At 47.5% G+C, this 20,233-nt stretch overlaps 1 protein-coding gene across 5 annotated transcripts in view; it reads right to left on the reverse strand.

Annotated features, from left to right (window-relative positions):
• Positions 1-3,108: 3,108 nt before the first annotated feature.
• The window catches only part of MTMR12 (myotubularin related protein 12), a 77,008-nt gene continuing 59,883 nt past the window's right edge, over positions 3,109-20,233 (reverse strand). For 2 of the 5 annotated variants that reach the window (XM_085002037.1, XM_021077144.2), the window contains 8 exons: positions 19,976-20,082; positions 18,896-19,020; positions 16,320-16,398; positions 14,847-14,917; positions 11,832-12,004; positions 10,275-10,442; positions 8,972-9,133; positions 3,109-6,012 (listed from right to left, as the gene is read on the reverse strand). In XM_085002037.1, the coding sequence (XP_084858163.1) occupies positions 5,443-6,012; positions 8,972-9,133; positions 10,275-10,442; positions 11,832-12,004; positions 14,847-14,917; positions 16,320-16,398; positions 18,896-19,020; positions 19,976-20,082 (1,455 nt within the window). In that variant the 3' untranslated portion in view covers positions 3,109-5,442. Of the gene's footprint in view, positions 6,595-7,557; positions 9,134-10,274; positions 10,443-11,831; positions 12,005-13,288; positions 14,918-16,319; positions 16,399-18,895; positions 19,021-19,975; positions 20,083-20,233 lie in introns of all 5 variants that reach the window. The other 3 variants (XR_014831104.1, XR_014831103.1, XR_014831105.1) reach the window with 3 other exon arrangements.

The raw sequence follows: 20,233 nt of genomic DNA on the forward strand, positions 1-20,233 counted from the left end.
ATCCTAGTCAGCTTCACTAACCGCTAAGCCATGAGGGGAACTCCAAAAGGAACTCTTTTTTAGCACTTCAGCAAGGTAGGTTCTGTGAATGTTGCCATTTTACAGATGAGGAAACAGAGAGAGGAATTGTAACTCCCTCGCCCAAGTCCCATGGTTCGTAATTTAAGTATCAGGGGCTCAGATTCAGGCAGTCTGGCTGCAGAGAGGCCAGCTCCTTACCCATCCATCACATGCCATAGCCCCTGATGAGGGCCAGTGCCAGTTAACTTAGGGAAATACGAAATATGACAGTCAGAATGTTACAAAATTTGAGAATATGACAGAGAAAGATGGTGGCATCACAATTAGTGAGCTGTCAAAGTCTGAGCTGGGAGGGCACACCCACAGCATCCTCGGAGCTGATGGCGGTGACCTCAGGGCCCTGCCCCACAGCTGGCTGGCCCAGACTCTTCCCCAGAATCTGGAAAAGGGCCAAGATTCCAGTTCAATCTGACTGGTCTCTTGCAAACAGAGTTGCTATGGGAGTTGCATCCCACTTCATTGACTGAAAGATGAGGAAGCTGGTGGACCAAACAAGAGCAGCAAAGAACACTCAGAAAAAACTATTTGGGTTTTAGGAACTGAGACCCAACAGCATCTCTGACCTAAACCTTCAAACACACACAATTCCTCTTTCTGGCTTAAGATAATACTGCAACCCAGAGTTCTGATGGATGCACCCATTACATGTATTCAAACCAAAAAAACAGAAAAAAAAAAAAAATCACATGACTGCTTTAGGAGGATTCATGGCCACATGAGAGAGGCAACCAAAAGCAGAAAGGAGTCAGAACAATGATTCAGGCAACAGAAAATGATGGCACAGAAAGACAATAGAAACAGAAAATGGGGGTTTGAGGTGGGGAGAGAGGGGGAGCATGAATGTTCTGGTTCCCTCTCCAAGTTCCACTGCATCTTCCTGGTAGCCAGGTGGTTTGATATACTCCTGTGAGTTCCCGTCACAGCTCAGTGGTTAACGAATCCGACTAGGAACCATGAGGTTGAGGGTTCCATCCCTGCCCTTCCTCAGTGGGTTAAGGATCCGGCGTTGCCATGAGCTGTGGTGTAGGTCACAGACGCAGCTCGGATCCCACGTTGCTGTGGCTGTGGTGTAGGCCAGCGGCTACAGCTCCCTTTAGGCCCCTAGACTGCGAATCTCCATATGCAGCAGGTGTGACCCTAGAAAATACAAAAAAAAAAAAAAAAAAAGATATAGAATGCTGCAACCATTCCAGAACATTCCCTTACGGCCCTTTCCGTGCCTATCCCTGCCCCCAACGTCCACCCTCACCCTAGGTTTTCTGGGTGGGGCTGTGTTCAGCTCTCCCTGAGGCGCTGCAGTGCATTCCAAGCGGGGTGCTCAGGTCAGTTTGCATTCCTTCCCAGCCAGCACGGACATGGCGCACGCGCTGTGCCCTTTCAGGGCTGGGAATAAGCAAGCACTGCACTCACAGAGGCCCCAAACCTCTGTGAAGAGGGCCATTTGAAAAGTCCTCTGTTCAGGACGAAAGGAAAAAAAAAAAAAAAACCCACACAGTCTTTCATGAAAGGAATATTCAAATCTCAATTTAAAAAAGGGAACTGTTAACAAAAACTGGACTGGCTAGCAAGACTGGAAAGTTTTTTTTTAAAAGAAAGCCGAAAGTTTACTGTGTGTATTTCCATATTTATATATCCTTAAATTGCTAAAGGCAGACAGTGGAGTCAGGATAAAGAATTTAAAAGAGCCTGGATCTGAACCACCAAATGGACCGAGATGTCTGTGTTTTTAAAGACACAGAACCACCACTCTAACAAATTACTTTCCTGTTCAATATATAAAGGACATCTAAACAGTTACACTGTACTACCCTTGGCCCACCTTGTTATCAACAGAAGCCCTTGCACAATCCCTGGTTACCCTGGAGCCCAGAGCACAAACAGTGCTGCTTCCCCTACACCATCTACTGTCTCTCAGGGCAGCATAGTGAGTGCATGTTTGGGGGAGGCTGCTGGAAGGCTGGCTCACTACAGACCCTGTCCCTGCAGCGGAAGGTCCTGGGGGCTCAGCTTCAACCTGTCCTGCCCCAGGGCGGGCTTCATAAATGCTCCAGAGCCTGGGGGCATGTGTGCAGCTGAGGAGACTTGCCTCCTGTTGAGCAACTTTAGCCACAACCATGGAAGGGGATTGGAAAACAGGCTAGCCTCCCGGCTGCCTCTGCCCCTGGACTCACCTTCCAGGATGGGAGGAGGTGCGAAGGCACAGGAGCCACCCCTCCCGCCCCCGCCCCCATCCTGTATCACAGGGGAAGGAAAACGCCCACCTCTTCCCACTCCCCTCAGGTCCCCCCAACACCTTCACCTAGAAACTAAGGAACAAGCAAAATCCCGAGAGATGGCCAGTGCATCTCGAGTCCAAGCCAGTTAACGAATGTGTAAAATAGGACTACAATCTGCCACCCTATAGGGCCAGAGTTACTGCTTGGGAATTTATACAAATATCAAAGAACGGAAACATGTGAAGGAACGTGGCAGCAATGAGGGTTTCTGAAGGCCCGGCGATGGCTCAGAGCCCGCTCTGTGATAGAGGAGCAGGACCAAAGGGAGACGCAGGTAGGAAAGGCCGAAGAAAGAGAACTCAGCAAACACAAGCGATGGCTCTCAATCTAGTAAGTGCTACGCAAAACCAAGTAGGAAAAAAGCCTGCTTGTACCCACCAGCTCACCCAGTGCCAGCTTGCTCATCCTCTCTGGAAGGAGAAACGAAGCTTTTCTCTCTAATGGTTTAACTGAACTCCTCTCTTCCAGCGACAAAATAAGAGAATTCTCATTTTCTATATCCCTATAAAAGCAAAGAGGTAATGATACTTAATTTCAGGGATCAAAAGCCCTTTCCTTTTACTCACCCTATAGGGCTCCTACTCTATTTATTTTTCTTCACAGTATTCTGTCACATCTGAAATTTTAAATCTTTATTTGGTTACTGGTTTCCCACCGCCAACCAACCAACCAACCAACCAACCAACCAACCACATACACACACACTGAATAAATGAAAGTAATTATTCCATGTGATATCAACCACACCAAATACAGTATTGTAAATTGTGCTTTAATTTCTGCAATCAGATATGATGCAGTGAAATACAAGTATAAACTTTCATTGTACATCCAGAAAATAAAAAGCACATTTATACAGATTTAGCCCAACAGCTTATTTCCTTTAAAAAAAAGAGTTTTGAATGTATTTAAAGCTAATTTATCTTCAGTGTAAAAACTTAGAGGTATAAACAAACTCAAGATATTATATACAGCAAATTAATTTACATTTCCGAACGTGCGCAGTGCAGCATTTTACACAAAGTAAATGGTCTCATTTCAGTTTTTACTATTAAGCATAATCCACATCTCAACCTTGAATAAAAATGTCACAATATATAAACCCACTGAGAATCCTGTACACAAATACAAGTTTATAGAAATCTGATTTCAATATAAATACATAAACTGTCATGACCTTACGTGTTACAACAGCTTATTTTTCTACTGTAATTTTTTAAAAATCATAGAAAAATATTTCAATGCACATTCAACTGCTATGACAGGGGCCATGACCTTGTGCCTTTAAACCATACTTTATGGATTATAAAGCATCACACTGGGCATTTTTGGAATGAAAATTACTAAATTTTAAGACTGAAGAGCTACTGTATAAATATTCCCATTATAACATGGTCACAAAATTAGTCAGCTCCATGGTATATTTGGGAGGCAGTGGGGCAGAGAAGTAGAGGTTACTGCTAGTTTAAGAAGGCCCATAGAACATACTTAAAGGTGGCCAATAAACTAGGATAATTTTAAAATCCCTATTCCAAGCCTAACACTGACCTTACTAGTGAGATTCTTAAGGCACCCAAGACTGGGCATGTGTTTGGCCCCAGATACATGAATCCTGCCCTCCCCTCAACCTCCATCGTCTTAACAGACTAACAGGGCGTGGGGAGGACAGCAAAGCAATTTCTTGTGTGTACAAAAGACGATTCAGTGCAAACCAAGAAACCCTTCTTTGTCAACCGTTTCAAAATTCTTATTGCCTTTGAGCAACTGAACGTTTCTCTAGACAAGGAATATTCAATTCGGGATCCATACTGGAGAGCAAATGTATATGAAAGGCAAACATTCGATAGGAAACATTCTAACGTGAGATAATTTCCCCCCCCTTCCTTCTGGGGAACTGAACAGGGTTCCGTGGAGAATGAAAAAACCGGTCCTTATAAAGTGTACTTTCCTGCATTTAAAAAATATATATCATTTAGACAGCAGATCCAAGAAGGTTACCAGGCAGAGTCAAGTGTCTTCTATGGCTTTTTAAATCGCTGAGGTACAATGTGATAACTCTCACTTCTGATGCTTACGCTTGACGGCTTCCCTCCGAAAGCCACGTGCAGCAGTGAACCTATGCATCAGACTGGAAGGTAAGAGAATCTGGGGAAACGGAGGGGCTGCTGCAGAGGGCGGCGGTCACACACGCTCCACAGCCTCGGCGCGCCACTGGAAAAAGCCAGAGCCACTGCTTTCAAACACTGAGCACCTCAGAAGACTGGAAGCTCCTCTGGGCAAACCAAAGAGATTCCCCTAGTTTGACCAACAGGTTTAGCAGCAAGATCCTGGGACAGACACCAAGGCAGGGAGCGTGCAGGGCTGGCGGCAAGTGTACGGAACCGCCAGGGCGCCCTGGAGCTGTCAGCCCCCAAGCAGGGGCGCTGCGGGTCGCCTAGCCCCCAGCCCCCACATACAGTGACACAGTCTGAGGACAGCCTCGAAGGTCACGATGGGCGACACTCGTGCAATTTCCCCCACTTTTCTAGAGACAAGAGGACATAGAAAGGAAAAATGCTATGGTTTGGAAACTAAGGCCAGACATCTTAATACCTCTCTTTGAATCTCTCAATTCACCACACACACACACCACATAAAGCTGAACTTGCTCTGAACTGAGACGGGCTGGGGAGACACTACTCCTGCTGACTGGAGCAAGCAACTTGGCACAGAAGAGACCTGAAGACAGTATGGAGTCCAAGCGTCTCTTACCAAAGCCCTTTCTGAGTAGGAAACCAGCTACTGCAGGGTCTGTACGATACCTCACAGCAGACACTGGCCACAACAGTAATATGGGTAAAGCAGTAACTCCTTTCAATGAATAATACTAGCGATACGGTTTTAATTGCATAGTCTCTCAGAACCACGGGGGGAAAATGAGAACCAGCTCTTTTCCTGAAGGCCCAGGCTTCCTCCTAAGGGCCCGGAGCTGAGCCCGTCCTCCCGGCAGTCATCTTCAGCCCGACACACCAACGCAGGGAGCAGACGCACCTGACTCCTGCCCCAGCCCGAGACATTCCTCTCTTGCCATGGCCGAAGAGACCAGTCACACATCCCCTAGATCCACAAACTCGTCTTCTCGCTTGGCCAAGTCTTCCTCATCTTCCAGAGCTTTCCACCCGCTGGTGGGCAGGACCGGCTTGGAGGAATGGCGTTGCAGCAGGGCAAAAGGGAACAAGGAGGACAGGCGGGCCGAGTTCCTCAGCAGGGAGGTGGCCTCCGCCTGGAGGGCCTCCTGGCTGTGGTGTCTCTCCTCGATCTTCTCCTGTAAGCTCTGGACTTCCTCCAGCATCTCCAAGAGTTTGCTCATGGTGGCCACTCTGCCACCACCCAGGATCTGGGCTTCTGGAATCCAGCGCAAGTAGCGCTGGGCCCAGACTTTGACCTCTGGCCCCTCGATGTGCGGCAGCAGCAGCCCATGGTAGCTGGGGGGCTTACTGTGCCAGCTGTCGTAGAACTCCCGGAAGTTGTCCTGCAGTTCCTCGGAAGAATTGATCAGTTTGCTAATTCTCTTGCCCAGAAGGTTTTTAATTAAATGATCTGTTTCTTCCCTGAAAAATCCTCTTTTTGGAGATGATTTAGATTGGGTGAGTGGCAAAGAAAGTTGTCGTTGATGCTTTGAGAGAAAACACAAATAAAAATCTCTGGTTAGCCCGAGAGCAGATTCAGTTGTTTCAAAAAAAAAAAAAGCAAGCAAGCATAATCTTGCTTTAACAAGAGCCACGAAACATTAGAATTTCCCTGTGAATCCAATTCACTACCATGTTACTGCACATAGAGAGCAGTGGTGGTGGTAGTGGGGGTACTGTCTATTCTACAATGCACGAGTCAGATGCACAACGGGTTTACAAACAAATGGATGTAACCAGGTACAATGGAGCTGTGCAGAAAGGCAAGTTGTGACACCAAGAGGGAGAATTTAAATCCCTTCTCTCCATCATAGTGATACCACAGGGCACTAAGTACTTTCGAAGAACAAGTTTAAGATAGGCTGATGATGGCATGCCCATCGTGGCGCAGTGGTTAACAAATCCGACTAGGAACCATGAGGTGGCGGGTTCGATCCCTCGCCTTGCTCAGTGGGTTAAGGATCCAGTGTTGCCATGAGTTGTGGTGTAGGTTGCAGACATGGCTTGGATCTGGCGTTGCTATGGCTGAGGTATAGACCGGCAGCTGTAGCTCGGATTAGACCCCTAGCCTGGGATCCTCTATGTGCCAAGGGTGCGGCCCTAAAAAGACAAAAAAAAAAGACCCCCCCCCAAAAAAAAAAAAAAAAAAACCAACTCTTTTGGATAAAGAGACAGATGATGGGAGAAAAAGGAAGTTGAGGAACTGGCTAAGCCACACAAGGTAGAAAATGTGGGCGCCTTCACACTTCTGTCCTCCTCGGTAATTCTACCTGCAGCCAGAGCAGGTGCTGTACTTTGGGATGCACCATGGAAGGGCTGTGAAGATGGGTAAAAAAGGATACGAGGGATTCCTGGTGCTCAAGGGGAAGGGAAAAGATATGAGTAGAAGCTGTTTCTCCCCAATTCTTCTGCTCCTGAGGTGTTCATTTGGAGTAAGAATAGATAAACGTTTTATTTCTGGGTTAGCCTTATAACTCCTTAACATATTCCTACTAGCAGTTCTTCCTTGTAAAAAATACTTCCTTATTATAGAATATAGAACAACAATAAAAACATAAAGCAAAACCATTCACAATACCATGAGTGAGAGATGACCAGCATTTTTGACTCTCTGGGGACGGGAGAGCTGAAGACCAGAAGTTGGGGGCTGGCCTCTCTTCTCCCCGGTGACCCAGCTGAGCTGGGCAGGGCAGGGACTGGGGAAGCAGGTGTCCACTGCCTCCCAGGTTCTGCGCTCAGAGCTTAACGTGCCTCTACTTACCCATTTCTCAAAGTCACTGTATGGTCCGTGTCACAGGTGAGGAAACCAAGGCACAGAGGTTAAGCAAACTGCAATGGCCCCAGCTACCAAGTGCCAGATGTGGTGTCACACAGTCTCGTTCTAGAGCCTGTTCTCTTGGCACAACCCCATTTGTCCTGGAAGCACCTCCCTCAAACCCTAAGTGAAGGGAGCGCTCCAGATGGGCCAGGTGGGAGCAACACCACGTACCCAGAGCTGGTCCAGGCCTGGGACTGAGGTTGGGATTGCATGCCTGGTGGACCCTGCGGCAATTCCCAGGGCAGCACGTTGTGCTGGTTGGCTGTGGCAACTCAGTCTCTAGGAAGTTCTCTGAGGCTGCCCATGCACTTACCACAAGGCCTCAAGCCTGTCTCCTGGGCTCCCCACCCAAAGGCTTCAAAAGTCCTCAGTGGCCCAACCCTGCTCTGCTTTAATGAGTACAACCTGAGACGCCCCTACCCTTCAGCTCAAGCCTCTCCCACCAGCCAGCTCCTGGAAGCCAGCCGTCTGTTCCTCCCTAAGAGGAGAAAGGACACTTAGGAAGAGGGCACGTGGGCAGAGAAAAGGAATCTAGCCTGACAAGCTGGAGCTTTGGTGTCTGCCTGACTCTGAGCGCCCTTGCCCCTGGGGCCCAGGGCAGTTCTGCAATCCTGACCAGGCAGGAAGTGTGCGTGCAGCCACCAGGGGGCACAGCACACTGACAATGTCTGTCCCCTGGCCAAGCTGTTCTGGAGCTCAGGGCAGTTGTGTCCAACAGACAGGAAGGACACTGAATCAAGAGGGGAAACTCCCACCTCGGGCCTGAGGACCCTGGAAAGGGCAAAGTGGCAGCTCTCAGTTCTCCACCAGCTGGCATCTTCTGAAAGTACTGGCTTTGGCTCACTGGGTCCCCAGGCCTCTTTAGCACGGAGCCACCTCCCCTGCCCTTCCCCACCCCAAGACAGTGGGATCAGAGGAGAGTGGTGCCAAAGGTGGCGACGTGCACTAGCCTGCGACCGACCACCACTGCTCTCCCCTTTGTGGAGTCTGGTGGGAGGTCAGGCATCCAGGTCAGGAGACAGGACTAGGAAAGGCCATGCAAATCACACATCATCTCGGGAATGCTGGGGTTTTAACACCTAGTAAAATCAGGAGTAAATACCTAAAAGGAAACTCAAATAATGCAACACTTGTCAATTACAGTCCAGGTCTGCAAAGGTCAGCCCGTCGCCCAATCTGACCTGCTGCCTGCTTTCGTAAATGCTGGAACACGGCCATGCCCGGCTGCTTATGTGGCGTCTGCAGCTGTTTTCACACTACAGTGGAGTGGGGGGAGTGGTGTCAGAGACTCTGTGGCCCTTGACAGAACATATTAGTCACAAAAATCCCTTTTAGCCTAAAGAGAGGCTGCGAACTGGTGGTCAACGTTCCTTCCACTCTACCAACCACATGTGACTCCATGCTCACGGCGGCCCAGGCCGCAGCACCCCTGGTGACACTCAGCCGACGGCCGAGTCTCCTCGGTGGAGGCAGACCTGCTGAGCGCACAGGATTCTCCGGCCCTGACAATCTGCGTGTCACAATCTCCACTTTGCGGCTGTGTGTCCAGAATCCGTATCTAACTTTTATCCTTGCGAACATGAGGATCTCTGCACACATGAAGGGGGTCAGATACATGCATGTCTTACTTTCAAATGCGTTCCTTTCCGCTGGCCTTTGTCCAGTTTTGGCTTTTCCACGTAAAGAGGGTTTTTGAGCAACGTCTGGGCCTTGGGTTCAAACTGTACAGACCAGTCCCACACGGTGAGGAGATTCAAAGGCTTGCCTTGTGTATCCTGGCTTTCCCTACCCTGCCAAAACAAGCACAGGTCACGATGTTTCCAGGGAGGGCTGAGGAGAGCAAACAGTCCTGAGAGGCCACAAAAGGCGCGCCCGCCCGCCCGCCCGCCTGCCCGCCTGCCCTACTTGAGACCCAGCCTTCCCAGCCCTTCGTTTCAAAGGCCACCAGGGGCTGTTTCCCTCTCGGCTTTCGGTGGGGGTGGGGGAAGGAGACCAGCCTCTGTGCTGGGCACAACACCCTTGTGAGGTCACTCCAACTTTTCCATGGTACCTTTGGAGAAACTGAGGCTTGGAAAACTGAATAAACTACCTGAGGTCACAGAGCTGGTGAGCCGCATGGCCGTGCAACTGGAGGCCTGGGTTCTGTGTTTCGCATTTCCCTAGAGGGGTTGTGTGAAACCTCTCCCACTGGAGGGCGAGCTGCAGCAAACCACGAGGCCCCCAGAGGGCTGGTCAGAGCAGGGAAGCCTCAGAAACACGGCCTTAAAGGAGCCTAAAGGGGTTTCAGACCACTTAACTCCACTCTCTTCAGTCACTCCGAGCATCAGGCAAGTCGAAGAGAAGGCATCTGATCTGTTCACAAAGATGACTTTTAATCCACTTAATTCTCAGCTCGGACACTTGCTCCCAGTTCCGATACTGACCACGTGACCTTGGGCAAGTTACTGTCTCAGTGCCTCAGCTCCTCAGGGATAGTAGTAATTCAGACCCACAGAGTGCTTCAGGATTAAATATCAATACCCGGAAAGCAGAACAGGGCCCAGGGAGTTCCCATCATGGCTCAGCAGTCAACGAACCAGACTAGCATCCATGAGGATGCAGGTTTGATCCCTGGCCTAGCTCAGTGGGTTAAGGATCTGGTGCTGCCATGAGCTGTGGTGTAGGTCATGGATGTGGCTGGGATGCCATGTTGCTGTGGCTGTGGTGTAGGCCGGCAGCTATAGCTCCAATTTGACCCCTAGACTGGGAACCTCCATATGCCACAGGTATGGCCCTAAAAAGACAAAAAAAAAAAAAAAAAACCCAAAAAACAAAAAACAGGGCCCAGGATGGTGTTATATAAATATCGATTTTATCATCAATCCTATTGCATCCTACTTTTGAGACACGGCTTCTTCAGTACACTAAAAGCTTCCTAAGAGGGACGCTTACCATGTTCGTATCTTTTTGATGAGGCGAATTGAAGAAGAAAGTACTAAAAATAGGTATGTACAGGCTATCTGACAAAACGGTCAGGTACGTCTCCGTGAACTCAAATGCTGGGGGATGCTGGTGCACCAGCTGCCAGACACAATCTAAGAAGAGCAGGAACACGGGAACCTAGGAGGCAATGAGATACATGTGGCTGAGTAGGTACCAAAGGCCAAAGCCAGCGGTCCCTGGTTCAGGGACAGCATCTCCACAGCTGTAGAATAACCACTTCTTGCAGGCACTGTATTCTCTGGGAAACACATTCTAGGCGATTCCCATTCCCAGTGATAAAGATGCTCAACTGAAACCACACGGCTGTGGATTAACCTCAGGACTTGGCAAGACCTACCGGTGTGAAAGATATTCCCAAGATGAAATGTGTAAAACGCCCCTGTCAATCAGCACTGACAGATGGGCGCTTGCAACTGATCCTAACAGAGAACACTAACTCCGAACCCCAAGAAGTCAAATGCTATTGCCTCCCAAAAAGAATTCCACTTTTGGACTTCCCCTGTGGTGAGGCGGGTTAATGATCTGGTGTTGTTACTCCAGCAGCTCGGGTTGCTACTGTGGCCCAGGCTTGATCCCTGGCCCCAAACCTCCACATGCCACAGATACAGCCACCCCCCCCACCAAAAAAAAAAAAAAACCCGGAAAAAAAACCCCCCCCTACTCAGTTACGTCAACTTTTGTCAACAGAACCTTTCTCTACTCCCTGACGATGAGGGCCCAGAAGAGACAGGATGGGAGAGAAGGTATAAGCAGCAAAAATAAGTTTCTAGGGAGTTCCCTGGTGGTCTAGTGGTTAGGACTCAGCACTTTTTTTTTTTCTTCAAGCACCACACCCGAGGCATATGGAAGTTCCCAGGTTAAGGGTCAACTCAGAGCTACAGCTGCCAGTCTACAGCCACAGCCACTCAGGATCTGAGCTGAGTCTGTGACCTACACTATAGCTCATGGCAACGACAGATCCCCGACAAACTAAGCGAGTCCAGGGATTAAACCCACCTCCTTATGGATGCTAGTCAGATTCGTTTCTGCAGTGCCATAACTGAAACTTTAGGACTCAGCACTTTCAATGCCTGGTCTGGGAACTGAGATCCCACATCAAGCTGCTGCACGCTGTTGCCAGAATATTCATTTTTTTGCAAAGACTAACTTGTCAGAAGCTGTTGGAATCTCGTTGAGTTAATTTTTATTTAAGTTCTACAAATCAGGATTACTTCCACCAGGAAATATAATACAGCCTTGGGTACATGATTTACAAGACTCTGAACACGCTTGTTTTGTTTTTTCCCCCCAGAACACGCCTGTTAATATATATCCCTTTCCCCTGCAAGGGTTCCAATGTTTTTAAGGCATTCAAAGTCATCCGACAGTGAAGTGACCTCAGCCCCCGTGGCAAGCCCCTAGGGCATGCCCTGCGTAGGCAGTGACCCTTGCATCTGAAGATAGGTATTAAACACGACTGGGCTCTGCCTGCCCAGGGCTGAATGGCTCTGTGATGACAACACTCACCTCCTCCTTGTCACTCTGACGCAGGTGGTTGCAGCGATCCAGGAAGCAGTGCCCACCCATGATCCACTCCTTCTGGACAAGACTCTGGAAACCAAACCTGGTCCTGCAGTGAGGGTCCATCATCACTTGCACCAGAGAGGAGACGAGGCAGCAGAGGTCGGAGGCGTTCTCCTCTGGGGAGGCGGTGCCCAGTGGCAGCGCAGAGAGGAAGAAGGGTACCAAGAGTTAAATAGCTGCAGAGGCACAGGTAACAGCACGGCCCCAAACCAATGTCTGTTCCCGTCAAGCTCCAATTCTCAAAAGGGCAGAACCAGTGGGGGAAAAAAGGTAATGCTTTCAGACTGAGAGACAAACTGCTTCTAGCCTGGCTGGCATAGGTCCCAGCGCACAATGGCACTTAAGATGGGCTTGTTACTGATAATTAAACACAGCGCAACAGACCCACTGTCAGCAGGCGGGGTCCAGATGTGCCACTTGATGAGGGCAGAATCACACACAACGTGGTGGCTTGCTGGGCTCCACAGACAACTCAAAACCCTTCCAGCTAGTGTGTCCGAGTTCCCATCACTGAATTCACTGTTCCAAGGCTCAGCTGCTTCTCAGGCGCCTTCCCTCTGCTACCTCTTGCTTCAGAGAAAGTGTAATATTTCTTTTTTTTTTTAGGGCCGCATTCACGACACATTCCCAGGCTAGGGGTCAAATCAGGGCTATAGCTGCTGGCCTACGCCACAGCCACAGCCACACCAGATCCAAGCAGCGTCTGTGACCTACACCATGGCTCACGGCAACCGCCAGATCCTTAACCCACTGAGTGAGGCCAGGGATCAAACCTGCGTTCATTTCCACTGTGCCATGATGGGAACTCCAAGGAAGTGTTGTATTTCTGACTGCACTAGGATGCCTCTGATTCTCCCTCCAAGACTCTTTCCGTTTCTATCTGAGAGCAGAGAAGGGCCTGCTTCCCCCTGCCTAGCCTAGAGGAGGCTCTCCACAGCAAGTGTGAGCCACACGTCCACCCCTGGAGTGCACGGTACAAAACCCACATGATGAAAATTCTGCTCACACCCTGGCTCGCCAGCCATGACCTACAGTAAATAAAAACATGTCTATACCCATGCATTTGTCTTAGAGTTTTAAGGTCCTGAAAAATCAATGTCTACACCCCTGTGGTTTCTACTTTACAAAAATAAGTGCAACTCCAGTTGCTATTTTATTTTTTTGGTCTTTTTGCCTTTTCTAGGGCCACTCCTGCGGCATATGGGAGTTCCCAGGTTAGGGGTCTAATTGGAGCTGTAGCCACCGACCTACACCAGAGCATAGGAACACAGGATCCGAGCCGCATCTGCAACCTACACCACAGCTCACGGCAACACTGGATCCTTAACCCACGGAGCAAGGCCAGGAATCGAACCCACAACCTCATGGTTCCTGGTCGGATTTGTTCACCACTGAGCCACGACAGGAAACTTCTCCAGTTGCTACTTTAAAATGTCCATGAGGACGATAGTGCCGGCAGGAGTTAGAGAAGCTTCAGAGAGAATTCTAAGCAGGGAAGTGTTTCCACTCTTAAAGCTTCATTGTGACCCCAGAGTGAACACTTGTTCTCCTGTTTCTCTTCCAGGAAACAAGGTCAAACTGTGGGAACACGCGGCTTTAGGAGAAACAGATTTTTATGTGTCTTCCTAGTGCTATCACCTTTTGAAACAAGTTTCATTTTTTTCAGAGGATCTTCCTTCTTCTGTGTGAAGGGTGTTAACTGTACATCTGTGGGTCTCAGGAAGAACGAGATTTCAGAGGAGACATAACCCAGCAATCCACTAAGGATCAAGTGACAGCTCAGCCTCGTCCGCCAGAGATTCCCATTAATTGGGTTTTATTGTAGTGTCTTTTCTTTCCTGGCTGCACCCAGGGCATGTGGAAGTTCCCGGGCCAGGGATCAAATGTGGCCACAGCAGTGACCCAAGCTGCTACAGTGACAACACCTGGATCCTCAACCCACTGAGCCACAAGGGAACTCCTCCCATTTCATTTTATGCAACTCTGGCACTGGTGCAGGTGGGCCCTGGGTATTTCCATCTCTCAGCCCCCAGTCTTTATTCCTCCTTTTCACAGTTACTCAGTACTCTGTTCTGCCACTGTAAGGTAGGACTTCTTCAATAACAACCTTAGGCTTGCTCTCTTCATAGGCTGGTAAATTTCTAGAAGGCAGAAGCACACAGCTCTGTACATGGGAGGTGCTCTGTGAATGTATTCAAATTTAAGTCAGTGAGCCAGCATCAGAGGGTACAAGAAGCCCCAGGCACACACTTTTCCAGTCTGCCCACAGAAGTCAAATCCCAGCAGTCATGGAAAGTGTCAGGAAAATGCTAAAAGCTCAAGGGTATGAAAGCATGAGACAGTCTACTTAAGCATGCGGTAGAAGAAACTTTAAATATTCAAAACAGCAAACATACTACTTCAGCTCAAATCTAACCAATTCCAGCAACAATCCTCATCGCCTAAGGTTTACGCTCTGCTTTTTCACATGCCGAATGTGTATGTCCTGTCTGCATGCACGGCAAGTTAAGCCCACAAAAGAAAAGGAAATCGGGGACCACAAAGTCTCTATGGCAACTATACAAAACTGTCGGACACAAAGATGCAAAAGTAACAATTAAACCATCCATGGGTCTCTTCATACAAAAAGATCATCCAAAGATTTTAACTTTAACTGAGTTAATATAAAACAAAAAACCTCAAAACATTAGGAAATGTGAGCTTTGGAAAAGATAGCAAACAATTCCTTCTTGGGCTACAAATAGGTCTGCCAAGTTCCAAGTGAAAGAATTCATTTTTAAACTCCAACACTGAAATCCAAAGCAAAGGATTCTAAGGTCAGGGTAAAAAGAATGGGAAGGATTTCTACACCAGCTCACCCTTTTTTTTAAGAGAATTCCAATTACATAAAGCCCCATATATAAATAAATCCCAAGTAAAGAAAAAAGGAGACCACTCTTTGTGCTGTAAATATATTACCTAGAAGAAGAATGTTCATGTTTTGTGCTTCTAGACATTCTATAATCTCTATTGCTTTTTTCAGGCAGCGTCTAAATAGGAGAGAGACAAGAAAAGGGGAGATTAGGTCTTGAGCTTGATATCATACACACTAAGAAATTTATTGAGAGGTGTCTGACTTGATCTTCATTTTCTTATCGCACTGTTTCGTGCTAAAACTCCTTCAGAAAAGAAACAAATTATCATTTACACTATTCAGATACTGCAAGACACTCATCTGCTTATCAGAAACTTAAATTCTTTAGAATTCCAAAACTGACATAAAAATGTTCCTAGGTGATCCCTAAACTAGAAATTCTTACTGCAAATTCACAGCTGAGTGTGTCGGTGAGTCCCAGTAAGAGCCCTCAAGCCCACACCTGCAGGCTGTGCTGCACGTCCATCATGCTTAATTCAAGGTCATTGGCCGAATGTGTTGATGTGGCTGGAGAGGCCCAGCATGCCCAGAAATCCCTTTGTTTCTCTCTAGACACACTATGCCCTTAGAGACTGTTGCCACTGCCAGCAGCTCTGCCTTCTGTACTAATTACTCGGGCTTCATACCCTTGCTCTCTCCCCCACGGCTCTTCCTCTGGTTAGAGACCCTTGCCTTCTCTAGCCACCATGTACACAGAAAGGTTCCTTTGTTTACAGCATTTATCACAATGCATTTATCACAATGTGATTATATATTCAAATCACGGGACATGCAGCAGGCTCCTCAAAACCTATCTGTTAACAAGCGTTTGGAGGCCTGAGGTTCCCTTGCCCAAACTCCCAGGCAGAGCTAAGAGACAACGCCGCCGAGCGTGGTAGAAGGGAGAGGTCTTCCCTTTCCTCACATGTGTCCTGGGGTTGGAGCCATCCTCTCCCCTCCTCTCCCCCTTGTCATTTTTGTTTTGTGCCTTCCTTTGCCCTCTCCTCCACTTAAGGGCAACAGAGAGAAGCGATTCAAAATATGAAGGGAATAAAATTCTGTTCTCTTGGAATCTCTACCTAATTCCAAGGTGAAACACAACTACCTGGCATTAATCATAGTAAAAAAAAAAAAAATTTAATAGCTAAGAGACATAAAAGACACAGGATTTTTCTAAAAAGGCCTTCAGTGAAAACTCAGCACCCTCCCCTTCTCAGTGCCCAGCTTCCTCCCCTGAAGGTGAGCCGGATGCTCAGTCAGAATGCTGGTCTCCACGCCCCTTTTCTGTGGCCTCTCGATCCTTAGCCTACAGTCCAGGGAGTGGATCTCTTCGTGGGCAGGTGGCATGTCTGTAAATGCTGATCAGATGTGCACAGAAATAATCAATGAGGAATGTAAAATTCAGCTGAGCCCTGAACAGAACATGTGATCTAGAGTATTTAACTGCAAAATATACAAGTTATTTGTCAGTTTGCTTTTTACCACTTCAGATTAGAGAACCGTGAAATTCATGAGCAAAACACAATGACTTGAAATACCTGATTATGTCAAGCCAGCTGCTACTTTCCAGCAGGGAAAACCACTTTATATCTGTGTCCCAAAATTCGGTACTATTATCTGGAAAAAAGAAAGAAAGGATTAAAGAAGTCAGGCACCAACTGCTGACACACATGCTGTGAAACCTGTGTTATGCAGACGTGCGGCCCCAGACCAAGCTGCAAATCCAGGACGAGCTTCCACTTTTAAGTAAAGGGCATTTCAAATCTTCAACTGAAGTAGGTTTTGACCTGTAAACCCCTGGCAGGGTGTGGTAGTCAAAAACAGACTTTTATTGCTCAAATAAAAAGTGCCCTGCAATATGCACACAGGGTATATTGTATGCACATTGTTGAGTTGAGAGTAATATGTTCTAGGCAGACAGAGCCAACAGCCAGGCTGGTGCTCCTAGAAAAGGAAGACACCCAGGACATGCTCTGCTGCTCTGAGGCCTGAGGGGATGGCTAGCTTCTGCTAGAATCCTAAACACACACCCAGACATTCACCTTGCACACTGGAAACAATCTCCCCAACCCACCTTAATAAACAAGCCCAGAGTTTCCGTCGTGGCGCAGTGGAAATGAATCCGACTAGGAACCATGAGGTTGCTGGTTTGAACCCTGGCCTTGCTCAGTGGGTTATGGATCCGGCATTGCCGTGAGCTGTGGTGTAGGTCACAGACAAGGCTCAGATCTGGGACTGCTGTAGCTCTGGCATAGGCCGGCGGCAACAGCTCTGATTAGACCCCTAGCCTGGGAACCGCCATATGCCGGAGGGTGCGGCCCTAAAAGGACAAAAAAAAAAAAAAAAAAAAAAAAGCAGCCCATTTTCAAGTTGTCTATGCATGTCAAAGTTGGCAACTCAAATCAATGAGACAGCAGATAACCCCACAAGTCCTGGATGGTGAAAGCAGAGTAGAAAATCAGTCTTGTATCAGATAGCAGAATTTCTTACTCTCACTGCCAGGTGCCTGCTTTTTATAAATCTATTTATTTATTTATCTTTAATTATTATTATTATTTTTGGGGGTCTTTTTAGGGCCACACCCACCGCATATACAAGTTCCCAGCCTAGGGGTCTATACCACAGCCACAGCAATGTGGGATCTGAGCCTCATCTGTGACCGACACCACAGGCTCGTGACAACACCCTGACAAGGCCAGGGATGGAACCCACATCCTCATGAACACTAGTCAGGTTTGTTACCGCTGAGCCACAAGGGAAACTCCTATAAATCTATTTTATAACATGTAGCACAATGTATTCGAGTTAGAGGTGTACACTTGTTTCCCTTGGTGTCATATTCATCCTTATCTACAAAAGTCAAAGTCAGGAAAAATTACCTGTAAGTGTAACAAACCTCTAATAAAACACTCATTTCTAGAGTGAAGAGGGAGTTCCCAGTGTGACTCAGTGGTAAAGAACCTAACTAACATTCATGAGGACTCAGGTTCAATCCCTGGACCTGCTCAGTGGGTTAAGGATCCAGTGTTACCATGAGCTGTGCTGTAGGTCGCAGACTCGGCTGGGATCCCGTGTGGCTGTGGCTGTGGTATAGCCTGGCAGTCACAGCTCCGATTTGGCTCCTAGCCTGGGAACTTCCATATGCCATGGGTGTGGCCCTAAAAAAAAAAAAAGCAAAAACAAAAAAAACTAAAGAGAATCAATAGGTGACTGATCTTAATTAAATCTTACTCAAGTTCTAAACTGTTCACACTGGGCAGCCTGGGCAGGAAAGTGAAGGTGGCTCGGAGGGGCATATTTTGTTCTTTGTACATTTCTGATTAATTGAATTTTTTAACACTATAAATACACACATGCACATCAAATCCAAAAATAAAAAGTAAAATATTTCCACTTAGTCAGGGAGGAGTCTGTAATAAGCCACTAAGGAAAAGAAATAGATCATTCACTTTCCAAAATAGCCAGTGAATACAGGTATTGTACAATTCTACAACTTTTTTTTTTTTTTGGTATTTTTAGGGCTGCATCCACGGCATATGGAGGTTCCCAGGCTAGGGGTTGAATCGGAGCTACAGCTGCCAGCCTACGCCACAACCACAGCAACGCCAGATCTGAGTAGCATCTGTGACCTACACCACAGCTCACGGCAATGCCAGATCCTTAACCCACTGAGCAAGGCCAAGGATTGAACCTGCGTCCTCGAGGATGCTAGTCAGATTTGTTTCCCCTGAGCCACAATGGGAACTCACCCAATTCGACAACTTCTAAAGGGAACAGCACAGTGACATAAACCATGACCTGGATTTGACGACTGTTAACATTACAGATGCCATGACCCTAAAGACAACCAGAGTGCTGGGAGGGAAGAGAAGAGGAGGCTGGTTCTGAGTTCAGTGCCTTGAGAGGAGCAGTGGGGCACGAGCCTGGAGAAAGAAAGTGGCAGCAAGTGTGCAGATGGCGGCCAGCCCCTCCACTCTGCGACACCGGCCCTGGTGGCTGTGAACCTCTGCGAAATACCATGGGGACCCCAGGGCAAAGGCACCAGCGTTCACCTGATCCACGTGACAGGTATTTCCCCCTCTGACAGAAAGTTTTTGTTCAGCATTCTGCTCACCTATCAGAAACAGCTGTTTAAACTTAGAGTATGCCGTCTGGATTTCCTGCAGGGATAGGAAGTTGCTTGACAGGTCTTCAGTTTTAACAATTTCATAGGGTGGCCTGTGGATGATCTTGTAAATTCTAGGTACCAAAAAGTAACAAGAGATTAGAAGTGCAGGCAAGAGTAGGCACTAGTTAGCTTTTCCTGAGCACTTGCTATGTGCCAGGACCTGTGGGAAGGGCTCGGTAGGTATCCTCCCACCAGCTCCTTCCCAACAAGGAAACTACCACACGACTGCCCCTCCCGTCAGAGGAGGTGGGAGCACAGGGACAAGGAGCAAGACTGTCAAGTTTATAACCCGACAGAGCCATGACCTGAGAACCAAGGCAATTGAACTCCAAAGTCTACTCCCTTTCTGATTTTTAATTCATCCAGTTTTGGGTGGTGGTGTTTTTTTTTTTTTTTTCTTAACTTTTCATTTTGAAAATTTTCAAACCTGCAGAAAAGAACGGCACAGCGACATATACCTTGACCTGGATTTGACGACTTTAACATTACAGATGCCACGCCCCTAAAGGCTTCAGCATGCATCTCTCAAGACAGTGCAGTTGAGGACTTCCTGTTGTGGCTCGGAGGCAACGAGCCTGACTAGTACCCATGAGGATGAGGGTTCGCCCCCTGACCTTAATCAGTGGGTTAAGGATCTGGCATTGCCATGAGTTGTGGTGTAGGTTGCAGATGCGGCTTGGATCCTGGGTTGCTGTGGATGTGGTGTAGGCCGGCAGCTGTAGCTCTGATTCGACCCCTAGTCTGGGAACTTCCATATGCTACGGGTGCTGCCCTAAAAAGAAAAAAAATAAATAAAAAGATTAAAAAATAAAAAATAAAAATTTAAAAAATAAAAACAATTGAGTTGACAGTCTTCATGATTACGTTGTACTGATTCCTTTCAAATTAAAAACAACCACCCTAAGCAGTATCCCCAAGTAAGCAGTAGGTAAACTGAAAAGGGCAAACTACCAAGAACGGTCCCTGCTTCCTGAAAAACAAACACTGAGCTAAATAAACCATAAGAAAATGTAGGACAGTACTGACCCATCCAAGAAGTTCTTCTGGATCTGTAAAATGCCATCATCCTGTTCTTTGGGCAGTGCTGACATTTTCAAAAGGGCACATCCATTGTGGCAGGACCAACACCATATCTGCAGAACAGAATAAACGTTTTCCAGACATAATGTAAACCGCCTAACAGAGGACAAGGAGGCTTAGCATTTAAATTCATACAGGGAAATATAAACCTTCAATATGAAATAGCTGGATCCATTCACTCTTATGCCAAGGAATAAATGTGTT

Source organism: Sus scrofa, chromosome 16 (genome assembly GCF_054392235.1).
Source record: "Sus scrofa isolate SSC_HxYL_T2T_F1_AM1 chromosome 16, Sscrofa_HxYL_maternal_Yorkshire_Landrace_v2.0, whole genome shotgun sequence".
Classification (NCBI taxonomy): domain Eukaryota; kingdom Metazoa; phylum Chordata; class Mammalia; order Artiodactyla; family Suidae; genus Sus; species Sus scrofa.